An 11,700-nucleotide genomic window follows, 5' to 3' on the forward strand; every position below is an offset into this window, starting at 1 on the left:
CCATAGCACTGCCTCGAGATATGCCACTCCTCTGCTTGTAATCTTTTTCCAACAGAGTGTGAAATAACACCCAGCTTCATGCTACAAGACTGTAAATTAGTTTAGATACAAGATACCTGAGAAGATAACAAGCAAGTTCCACACTGAAGATACCAACCTCCTAGCCATCATCTATCAGGCAATGTTTCCAGAATCAGCCTTGCATTTCCTGATGAGAGTTTTAATAATTTTATCTGTAAATCTGGAAAACATTATGGGAATTAGACATCACCACAGAAAAAGAGCAGGAAATGAACAGTATCTTCAGACGTTAACAAAGTCTTACCTAAACACAAAAAAACTGATTTTTTGTTTAAATCAAAGATTAATGCTCTGAATTTTGAAATTCTGAATGTTTTTTCTCCTTCTGAAAGAACTCTACAGAAAAGGGTTCATCTTTTAGCCGTTTGTCTAACTCCCTGACCTTTCTTCAATTTTTAATAACATTGGCTTTTTCTTTTTTTCCTATAGCGCATAATGCCAGCTATATATAAATATAATAAAATTAGTACATTAGACCTAATGAAAATATGTGCAAGTCTGAAGGAAAACGTTTTTAATTAACATGTCTTGTGTCTTCCTAGCCCTAAAAATAGGAAAAGTCAACTGGCAATCCAGACTAAATAAAGCTGCACACCACACCTCTGATTACAGCAGCACAGAAGTAATCTTGAGGAGAGGGCAGCCCTTCAACATCTCTCTGAACCTCAGAACAACAGTGCAATCTTGGGACAACTTCACCTTCATTGCAAGCACAGGTAATCTCCCCATGGCAGTCATCTCATTTCCAGGCTATTCCAGCTCCAAAATGCTTGTGCCTTACAGGTCTACATGGCCCATTCTTGAAACACTAAGCTTTGTCCTGTTTCACTCAGGATTCCTTGTCCTTTCAGGATTAGGAGTTCCCATTTTAAAGTTCTATCTACACCTTAAGGCAAGAGACAGTTAATAATTAAAAGGAAGGCAGGAGCCATCCTCAATTCAAAGCCAAGGCTGTATCTCTGCTCCTAAGGACATCCCTGCAACACTGCACGTTATCTTTATTCTGGTGCCCAAACATAATTCACCTCTACCTGTCGCAAACCACCATCCCCAGTTCATCCATTCCCTCTGGCAGGACCATCTCCAGCAGAATCCCAGCAGACCAAGGCCATATTTACCCTTTCTGAGGAGGGTTCCAGTGGCTGGAGTGCAACCCAAGAGCCCAGTGAGCCTCGCTGCCTGAACTTCACCATCCTCAGCCCAGCTGATGCTGTCATCGGACGATACAAACTCCAGCTCCAGGTCCTTGCTGGCAACAAGGTCTCTTCTAAAGTCCTGGGCCAGTTTGTGCTACTCTTCAATCCCTGGTGTTCAGGTAAGCTCTGATGTATCACATCCTTCAAATAACTCATTTTCTCAGCCAGGAAATATGGGTGTCACAGTAAAGTCTGTCTGACAGTCACAGAAAGATGGCTTTTTGCTTAATATCAAGTTTTTGCCCCTTCTTCAGTGTTGCAAGGCATCAAAGACCCAGATTCCTGATGGTAGGATGAGAAATCAAAGGCAGCAAATATTCCAAATATTCATTCTATAATTTCTTTTCCTCTGATTTTTTCCTCTGATTCTTGCATTTGGTTGTAAAACAAATAACATGTACCAGTAAGACACATACTGCACTTACTGAAGGGACGGGAACACAGTCAGTTCTCCTGAAAGGACTTTCATGCTTATTTTACTCCCCCTCTACATGGTTACAGAGGTGTAGCAGAGAGTCCTAAGCCTGAACGCACGGCAGTCTCACTTGATCCTTAGAATTGCTCTCTATTTGAGATTTTTCAGTTACAGCAAAACAATTTCCAGCCATCATGTCTCATTGTGCTTGTAGATGATGATGTCTACATGGCTGATGAAAAGGAGCGGCAGGAGTATGTTCTGAATGACAGTGGAATCATATTTCAGGGAGTAGAGAAAGATATTGAAGAAGAAGCTTGGAACTATGGACAGGTAAGCAGCACCATGTCTTCCAGAACTTTCAAAATAAGAATAGTGGGTAAATAGGCTCCTGAGGAGAAAAAAAAGTCCTTATCTCTTAGTATAAGAGTTCAATATTCCTCACTCTCTTCATATTTTCTTGCAGATATGTATCTCATTTATCATTACATGACAGACAGCAGCATCAGCATCATTTCCCCTGTGTGACATGTGCTCATACAGAAATAAAATAAACAAAGCATAATTTTAGGGTTTTTTGCCTGTTACAAAAACTGGTAAAACTGTACTTGTTTTTTTGACCCTTGTAGAGAGCAAAGAAAGGCACTGGGTATTGCAAAGACAGTGCATGTAAATATTTATGCAATCTGTTCAGTAATGGGGCAGAAGACACTAAAAGGACACCTCAAATGTGCTCAGCTGAAACAACTCGTGTTGGAATTTTTGAAAATCAGTTTGGCCCTCCAAGTGTAAGTGCTGCAAACAAAACTACAGCCCATCTCCAGTCACAGAGCCATCCTGCAACTGCCCAGGCCAGCCAGAGCCATTCCTGGCCACTTCATGCCCTCCAACTGCACCAGCATTTGCAGACAGCATTTCTATTGATCCTCCTGGTCCCATGTCTGCTTTTGCACTGATAAATGAAACAAGGCCAGAGCTCCTTTTTGTCTCAGAGGTCAAGGGATGTGGCCATCCTTGCCTGGCCACGTCCATCCAGCCAAGCACTGGGGCATTCTCTGAGCCCAAGCAGTATCTCAGTGACCCGAATCCACAATAATTATTTTTGTGGGTTTCTTTCAGTTCAGATCACCTGATATGAGGTGGAAGCAGCCCATGACAGTAAAGCTTCCATAACAGACAGGTGTCTGAAGGGGCAGGGCAGGATGTGGGAGGCTATGACCCCTGCTGAGCCCAACCTGCAGTGGTGTTGTCTGTGCCACCAAGCCACGTAATGTCCTCATGAATGTCAGTGGCCACTGCCCCTCACTGTGATTACAGACATCTTTAAAATACTATGGAGAGTTGGCAGCTTAATGGTTATGTTTTCTTCTTGACCCGATTTTCTTTAACAGTACAAAAAACACCTCTATCCTCAACATCTTCCTCCCATGCTCAGAGAAGGAAACTAGGTAGGGAGTTTATCCTTGGGTTTTCTACAGAAATTAGCCTTAACATATTGCTTGTTTTGATTTCAGTTTGAAGAGGACATCCTTGATATCTCTCTGGCTATCCTGGATCGGAGCCTGAACCACCGTGAGGACCCAGCAGTGGATGTGTCCAAGCGGAACAGCCCTGTCTATGTGAGCAGGGTTATCAGTGCCATGGTAAAGTGACCCAGCACTTACAGCTGGAAATGCACCCACCTGCAAAACCCCAACCCACACTCAAGCTTCAACATGAATTCCTCAATGTTTTATAGGCGCAGCCAAGTAAAAAAATAGCTACAAAATAGGTAAAATGGAGATTTATTCCTCTTCCCAAAAGTTTGCTCATGACTGAGGGAACATTTCCAAGAACTTTTGAGGAACATCAAACCTCAGATGTATTTTCTTAACAGATTTTCAGCCCATTAGATCTTTTCACTAATTTGGAAAGCCTTTGTCTATTCTGAAATCACTTGCTAAGTTTTTTAAACACCAAGAGAAGCACGAAATAATTTGGAAAACCAGTGCTGGGTCAGCTGCATTTAATGTCTGAATTTAGCATTCTTTATTTAAGGGATATTTGTCCAGTGAGGTTTTACCATTTCCTGCAACAAATAGATACAGCTTCTCAGTGCACATCCATCCTTACAAACACATAAATGCACAAATAGACAGCTGAAAAGTTTTCCATTTTATAAATAATACATGCCTCACCACATTCCTTAGCTGAGATTCCTCTTTTATAAATGTGATGTTTTTCAGCCTTTTGAACTACACTCACGTTAGGCATTCTCAGCTTCAACATAAAATAACTACTCAGATGTACAAAATTACTATAAATACAAATAATTAAGGAAAAAAAATAAAAATAACTTACTGTATCATGTACCATCACACTTGATACTTAAACAGGGCTCTACAATGGATGTGCACAAATATATGCAGCCACATCTAACAAGTCTGGGCAAGCTGGAAGTACTGTCTGCACATTTGCCAACAAATGCACATTCAGAAAAGGATGGATTTCTCAAGACTTCCATTAATCACTTGAGAATGTGAAGCAGCATGGATGCACAGTCTAGCAGAGTAATGATATACAAGGAGGTGTGACCAATAGATGAAACAGAGAAAACATAAACAGGTGTCAGTCAGTACATTTGGGACCACTGGTACTGAAAACAAAGCAGTTTTGAATCACCAGATTCTACAATCCGGTTGGGGTTTGGTCAAGTTGTGGCCTTTGAGCAGACAAAATTCTACCTAAGATTCAAATATTCTGTCCCATCACTCCATCGTTGAGAACAGTGCTACCCCCACAGAGTCACTTCTATTTCCCTCTCTCTCCTCCTGCAAATACTTTCATTCTCTCATGAGAAGGACTCTTTCAGGTTAACAGCAACGACGAGAAAGGAGTAGTGGAAGGGAAGTGGAGTGGGAAATTCCGCTCAGGAACAAACCCCCTGCGCTGGAGCGGGAGCGTGACCATCCTGAGGAAGTGGTACCGGGCCAGGTACAGACCCGTCCGCTACGGCCAGTGCTGGGTCTTTGCAGGAGTCACCTGCACAGGTACACAGGGACACATGCAAATGACACCACAGAGGCGCCTCCCTACGAGCTCTGTAGTCTGAACTTTGTGACAATTCTGTTGAAGATGTTTCAGCGTTGACACGGAGAGTGAGGAACGTCTGCTCTTCGTGTATGAAGGGTTAATCCTTCAGTTTACAGGTTGTAATAACACGTGCCTGCTTCGTGAGTAATCAAACAAAAACCAAAGGGGTTTTCCAGGATGGGCTGGTGAAAAGAGTAAGGTTTCCTGCTTCACAGCTAGGATTCAAAGAAAACCAGGACTCTTTTTAGTCTCTCCTCACACTGCCAGTTTTCTAGTGCTGTATCTTACCTGCTGGTGACACAAGAGCAAGTCACAATTCTGAGGACCTGTAAATGGAGCTGCAAGTCAGGAAAATCATTTCACCCTATCAGTGTTCAGAAAGAGCTGCTTTGAGACACAAGAACCTCTTTGGGGAAAACACAAAGGAAAATTGAGAGGTATATCTCCATAAGTGATAAAAGAAACAAGGAACAAACAGAGAGAAAATGGGAGAGAGAACAGGATGAAGAATCAAAGATTAATATGAATGGGTGAACCAAACTCTTTTTAAAAAGGACATGACAGCTAATAATGTCATGTCAGTGGAAGTGTCTTTTAAGCAATTTTGCACAATGACTGACTTGCATCATAGCTGGAGGGAAAGTTCTGAGGGCTTGTTTCACCACTGGAAACATACACTAAACTGTTTGACCAAGAAAAACACTTTCTAAATGTCTGCAAAATAGGTTTACAGAGCTTTTATGGTGTTCTGTATTGCAGTACTGAGATGCTTGGGAATACCTACTCGTGTTATTACAAACTTCAACTCTGCCCATGACAAGAACCTAAATCTGAGTATTGATAAGTACATTGACATGTCTGGAAACAACCTGCACTTGAGTGAAGATAGTGTGTGGTAAATATACATATTTCTTTAATATTCCTCCCATTATATTCCCCACTGATTAAAATGTCTAGAATCATGCTCCTGAAAAACCACCCTGACCCCATGCTCCCAGTGATATAAAACTCCACACCAGACCTTTGGTTTTTTGTTCAGGAATATCCAGTATTGAATTATTGACTCTGAAATGAAGTATTTGCCCTTTAACTTTCCTTTTTTATAACATCTCAACATTTCTCAGAGGTATAACACAAAAAGCTGGCAAAAAAGGGGAAGGAGGTACTCATGTAAGGAGTACAGCAGCTGCTCTCTCCATAGAGGAGTTTTCTTTCACTCAATGAGGATTATTTCTTGCATTGTACCAATCAGGTATTCTGCATTCTACCTCCCTTACAGGAATTTCCATGTCTGGAATGAAAGCTGGTTCATTAGAAGAGACCTTGGCTCTTTCTATGATGGATGGCAGGTTCTGGATGCAACACCCCAGGAAAAAAGCAAAGGTAACACTGTCGTAAATACAAAAAACCTGTAGATAATGTCACTCCTGAAGATTGCCAGGGATATTTCAGGACAATTCTCTTCTATATATTCCCTGTAGATGTAGCATTAATTTGAGTGCACAAGAAAAGCAATACCCACATCAGTCTCCAGTAGGGAGCTTTTCTGTCAGCTTCTAGATTGCTGACGAGCATAACAATTCTTCCTTTCTTAATTTGAATTCTCTGCCTCCACAAAAGCCAGCACATCTTAAGTTCACTTATCTCACCCTTGCTTGTCTTAGCTCCTCACATCACACAGTCCCATTCCTCACTGCCAGTTTTAACAAATTCAGTTTCCTGGTTCTTCTCACTGCACACTCAGCACTGTTGATTCCCATCTCTTAAGTCTGACTGTACTTCTGACTTGGCTCACATCCCTCACATGCTCTCTTCTCCTCTCCTTTCACCTGACAGCTTTGCATGCAGCCTTGCAGCCTTTGGTGGGTGAGAACAGTTCTCACCTCTCCCTACCAGCCTCCACTGCAGCCCCACCTTTTGACAGAAAGTGCATGTGGAATCTCTGGACATGCTGTTACCACATTACACAGACATGAAACCAGTGTACTTGACCCAAATGTGTCTTTGCAGTGAATGCCTCTCCCTCTTGCTGTCAGTATGTGGATTTATGTTGTTTTACTTCTCCCAAATGTGTCTTTGCAGTGAGTGCCTCTCCCTCCTGCTGTCAGCATGAGGATTTATGTTGCTCAACTTCTCCCTTTCTAATACAGGCATCTATCAGTGTGGTCCTGCCTCCACCAGAGCCATTAAAGAAGGGGATGTGAACCTGGATTATGACAGCCCGTTTGTGTTTGCAGCAGTGAATGCTGACTGTGTTACTTGGATTCGCTATAGCAAGAAAAGAAAAGAAAGAATTTATTCTGACACCAGGAAGATTGGAAAATTTATTAGCACCAAAGCAGTGGGCACCAATTCCCGTGTGGATGTCACTGCTAATTACAAATATCCAGAAGGTAAATTCTTTATTACTTCAGTAATTTTGCCACTGATGATCAGATGTGAAAAGAATGAAGGCCTTTGTTGGACTGAGCACTGACTTAATTTCTTTACTTCTAGAGCCAAGTAATTGTGAATTTTCAGTCTTAGGGCTCATTATGTGCTGATACTGATTTAATTGAAACAATAGCCATTCTGGAGAGCTGTTTGGGGAGAATTTCTGCAAAAGGGTTTTTTCACCCTTCTCAGTTTCAGAGGAGATGGCAACTGTCCCATCTTGTGCAGAACTGAACTCTTCCAGAATTATCTTTCTACTGCCCACAGCTTCTAAGAGGTGCCCATGAGCAGAGCTGATGGGCAGGCTTTACTTTCCATGGCCATGTATATTCATTTGTTTTTGTGACAAAATTCACATTAAGGTTAGACCTCACCTTCTCCTCTTGAATATCTTTGCCCTTCTCAGCTTCCCTAAATTTCTGAGATCAGCCATGGCTCCACTGCACTATCCAGTACATGACGAGATCTCTGACCATGGTATCTTCCAATGCAGGATCCTTGAAAGAAAGGCAGGTGTACAGGAAAGCACTGAAGCTGCTTGGTGTGAAAAGACCTGGAAAAAGAAGCAAAATTCCAAGACCCAGAAGACGATTTTCAAGGGCACAGCCTGCACAAACCCCCAGCATCTCAGGGAAGCTGCTCCTTGATGCATCTCCTGTGATTGGGCAGGACATCCTCCTTACCCTGACACTCAGAAACTTGATCCCAGATTTTAAGACCATAAAGGTTAAACTGAAGGCTTCAGCCATTCTCTACACCAGAAAACCCAAGGCAGAGATTTTGCAGTTGCATAGGTCTATTAAACTTGGATCTGAAGAAGGTAATTTTAATTTTATTACAGCTTTTATTACTGAACAAGGCATAGTTTTGGGTTGTGGTCAGATCACGTGGAAATAAAGAATGCTCAAGAAGTGTGGGACCTGCAAACAGTTGGAGGTCAAGACTATTCAGGGGAAAAAAACCCTGACATATTTGCCCTGTCTTAAACATTTGCTTTTGGGCACTGGCAAAAAGGAGACTGAGCAGGGTGACCTTTTGTCTGACCCAGCACAGCCACACCTGGTGCTACATTATGACCTTTTTTGCTAAGAGAGAACAGCTAAGAGACATACACTGGAGATCAGTGAGCTGCTAGCTCTCCATAAGCAAAGCATAAAGACAGATTAAAGGGGGAAAGACAAGCCTATAACTTTCACAGCAGCACAACAGTAACCATGAACAGCAGGAAGAGCTGAGAGCCTGCAGAGAGTGGCCCCTGCCCTGCTTTCATAAGGACAGTGCTGAAAAATGAGAGGTAGCACAGATGAACAGAACTACCCTCTCAAGCCAATATCCATCAGGTTAGAACTCGTTCCACAGTTCCAACAGTAGAACTCTTTTTCTCAGTATACTGGGTTCCATTGCCTTCCTCACTGGCACAGAGACTCTGATTGTGCAAGGCAGAGGCTGAAAAGCTGCATCTACAAGGGCATTTAAACCAATCCACCTTCTGACCTCTGCCCTCTTTGCAAGGAGCAATAAATCCCAGCTTCAGACAAATGAAAAAAACACCAGCAGGTATTGCTACATACATCCATCCTCAGATCTGTCCAGGCACCAAACTGTACCTGATGATTTGGTGTTTTACGTAAATGTAAGTAGAAGTCACCCATGAGCATCATTCCTGCCTGTTGGTGTCAACATCCACAGATGTGCATCCCCAGGGTGATAAGAGTATTGCTCCTTGAAACACAGGTGTCTTACAGATAGCTGGTAGTCAGAAAAAAAGAAAAGAGGGAAAATTTGTTTCTGTTTCCATTCCAGTGAAAGAGATTTCTTTCAAGATATCCTATTCCCAGTACAAAAACTGTCTGATGGATGACAGGAAGATCCTAGTGACTGCTGTCTGCCAAAGCAAACGGGGAGCCTCGCTTCTAGTTGAGAAGGATATTGTACTCCAGGATCCTTTTCTCACCATCAAGGTAACAGCTAGTCCCTTCAGTGACCTTTGAGAGATGTGCTGAGAAACTATTCCTCATGGGAAGGAGTATAGGAATTGCAATAATGTCTTAGGGTGATTGGATCTTGTTGCTGTAGTAATAGGTCATATGATACAAATTAAATACACTAAAATAAGCAAATCTTTCCATGGCATAGATGTGCTGGGATATTCTTGCCAATGCTTGTTAATGTGGCACTGATAAAGTTCTAAGTGTTACAACAATTACAAGGTAAGTTTACCTGAGGAGAGATAGGCAGAATACGGACAAAGAAATCTCATCCATATTTAGACCTCTAAGTTTATTAGAAAAGTCTGATCAATATCTTCAATATTTAGGAAGACCGATTTTTACCAAAGACACCTTCACTGACCAGCTGATAATGCCTGGGGCTGTGAGTGTCTCTATTACCAATATTCAAAGAAAGTTCTTTAACTGTATCACAATAAGTGTCACTTCACCTTCCGCAACATTTCCCAAGTGATTAATTAGAACTGGAGGCTTTCTCTTTTTCTACTTTTAACTGTCTCTTGACAAATGTTGTACAAGGAATAAAAAGCAGCTCTTAGTCTACAGGAAAGATCCTGCACTATGTTTGCCCAGGGACAGCCCTGGCTTTGCATGACCCATCACATCCACATAAACAAGCTGAACTGGTTTTGGACAGCAGATTTAAATGCTGTATAATACACTGGGATCAAATGCTATCTGCTTATCTTACTGTAAATAACATAGAGGGAATATGGTAATGTTTAGAGTCCTTCAAGGTCTCCAGACTAGATTAGCTGTCCCAAACCACTCTGTCAGCAGCATACAAGAAAAGCAAGGTCACACACAGGAGTAAAAAGTGTGGTTTTTTGCAGGTCTGGCAATTTCTGAATACCAAGTTCTAGTGGGACTTTGTAAAAAGGCTCTGTGCTGTGCCATGCAAATAACAGAGTCAGTTTATGTAGGGCAAGGACCTGGATTAAATTACTTAAATTCAGTGATTAAGTTTTAAGAAGCATTTTTGTTTCTGTTGATTGAAACTTCCCTATAAACATGGAGACAAGTAATAGAGAAATGCAATTGGGCTGATGGAACTCTTGATTATGTTAACTAATATTACATTATTTACAAATATATACCAGATATAACAATTCCACATTATCTCAGCCAAAATAAGGTAATGAATATGTTTATTTTCTAATTTGCATTCTTTTCCCTGAGACACCACAATTCACCTCTGTCTCACACCTCCCATGTTCTCCAATCCCAAACCTCTCATTTAGCCTAGTTAAAGCTAATTTAAGGTGCCTCCAGTAGTTAACCTTGCATTCTCATTCTGTTCTCACTCTGATGAGTATCATACACTGTGTTATACATGAAACCATGCACAAAACTAGTTAAAAATTGACTAAGTGGTAGATTCTACAGCAGTTTGCTGATTCTTAGCCACACTGGATCGCTTATTCAAGGCTGAACTCTGTTGCCCAAAACTATGTACATGAACTAATTCCTGGCTCCTTCCTGCCCAGGTGATCCTAGCAGGGTAAGTGGTTTGCAATGGGAATGAAAGGAGAAAAGCATTAGGAAGACATGAGCCTGATGCTGGGGCTGAATGTTTTGTCTCTGTAGGTCCTCGGTCCAGCTGTGGTACACAAGCCTGTCAATGTGGAGGTCACATTGACCAACCCTCTGTCTGATGAGGTGACAGACTGTGTCCTGAGAGCTGAAGGCAGTGGCCTGCTCAGAGAGCAACTCCGAATCCAGTACGTAAATGCTTCTGGATGGTAACTTGTTCCCTTTGCTGGGAAATCTGGAGGACCAGTGGGGTTTTTAAAAAGATTCTGTCAACCTCATGACTCTTATTTACAGGAGCCTTGGACAAAATGCCACCATGTCAGTACTCTCCATACAGCAGATGGAGCTTTTTGCACCTCTTTTGTCAAGATTTGAATTACAGAATGCTCAGGGAGGGGAGAGATGGCATACAGTCTTAAATTTGGGTGCTCAGAAGAATACATAGCAAGAATTTTTCAGCTGCCTTAACTCACAAAAGCATTCTCTCTTTTAGTGTGGAAAGAATGGCCCCAATGGAGACGTCAACAGTGGAATTTGAAATCATTCCCTACAGGAGTGGCACCAGGCAGCTCCAGGTGGACTTGGTTTGCACCCACTTTTCAGGCATTAAGGGATTTGTGATGCTTCATGTGGCTCCTGCTCAGTGATATAATCTGTACAACAGTTCAGTTTTGCCTGTTTATGAGGCTATGTTCATGCATTCTTATGACTGGAAGCACAGAAATGAAGATTACCCAGCCAAAATAAAGTGGTGTAATATGAATGGAAACTAATAAAAAGGTACCACAGACTACACTGTAAAGACAGTGTCACCTTTCTCATTCTCTAGCCTGTTTTATGGGCCTTCACATACACAATTACTAGTGGGAATCATTATATAATTTAACTTGATGGAGAAGATCAAGTGTGATGGTTTGCAACATTAGGGCCTATAGCAATAATAGCAGCTGGATTTCCAAGG

General features: G+C 41.8%; 1 protein-coding gene across 1 annotated transcript; it reads left to right on the plus strand.

The window, feature by feature from the left end:
- The first annotated feature begins 604 nt into the window (after positions 1-604).
- On the plus strand, positions 605-11,386 carry LOC134051225 (protein-glutamine gamma-glutamyltransferase 6-like). The gene is made up of 12 exons (XM_062504857.1): positions 605-797; positions 1,157-1,396; positions 1,907-2,025; positions 3,207-3,335; positions 4,544-4,721; positions 5,524-5,659; positions 6,044-6,147; positions 6,915-7,157; positions 7,691-8,017; positions 9,001-9,158; positions 10,794-10,927; positions 11,233-11,386. Exons 1-12 carry the CDS (start codon positions 605-607, stop codon positions 11,384-11,386), a joined length of 2,115 nt encoding a protein of 704 aa, XP_062360841.1.
- Positions 11,387-11,700: the final 314 nt, after the last annotated feature.

The sequence above is a fragment of the Cinclus cinclus genome, chromosome 18, assembly GCF_963662255.1.
Source record: "Cinclus cinclus chromosome 18, bCinCin1.1, whole genome shotgun sequence".
Lineage (NCBI taxonomy): Eukaryota > Metazoa > Chordata > Aves > Passeriformes > Cinclidae > Cinclus > Cinclus cinclus.

Excerpts from the sequence above, each read along its gene's own strand:
- LOC134051225 (XM_062504857.1), top strand. The coding sequence starts at position 605 with ATGTCTTGTGTCTTCCTAGCCCTAAAAATAGGAAAAGTCAACTGGCAA. Across the intron at positions 1,397-1,906 it reads CTTCAATCCCTGGTGTTCAG|ATGATGATGTCTACATGGCT; the intron begins GTAAGCTCTGAT and ends TTGTGCTTGTAG. Across the intron at positions 10,928-11,232 it reads AGAGAGCAACTCCGAATCCA|TGTGGAAAGAATGGCCCCAA; the intron begins GTACGTAAATGC and ends TCTCTCTTTTAG.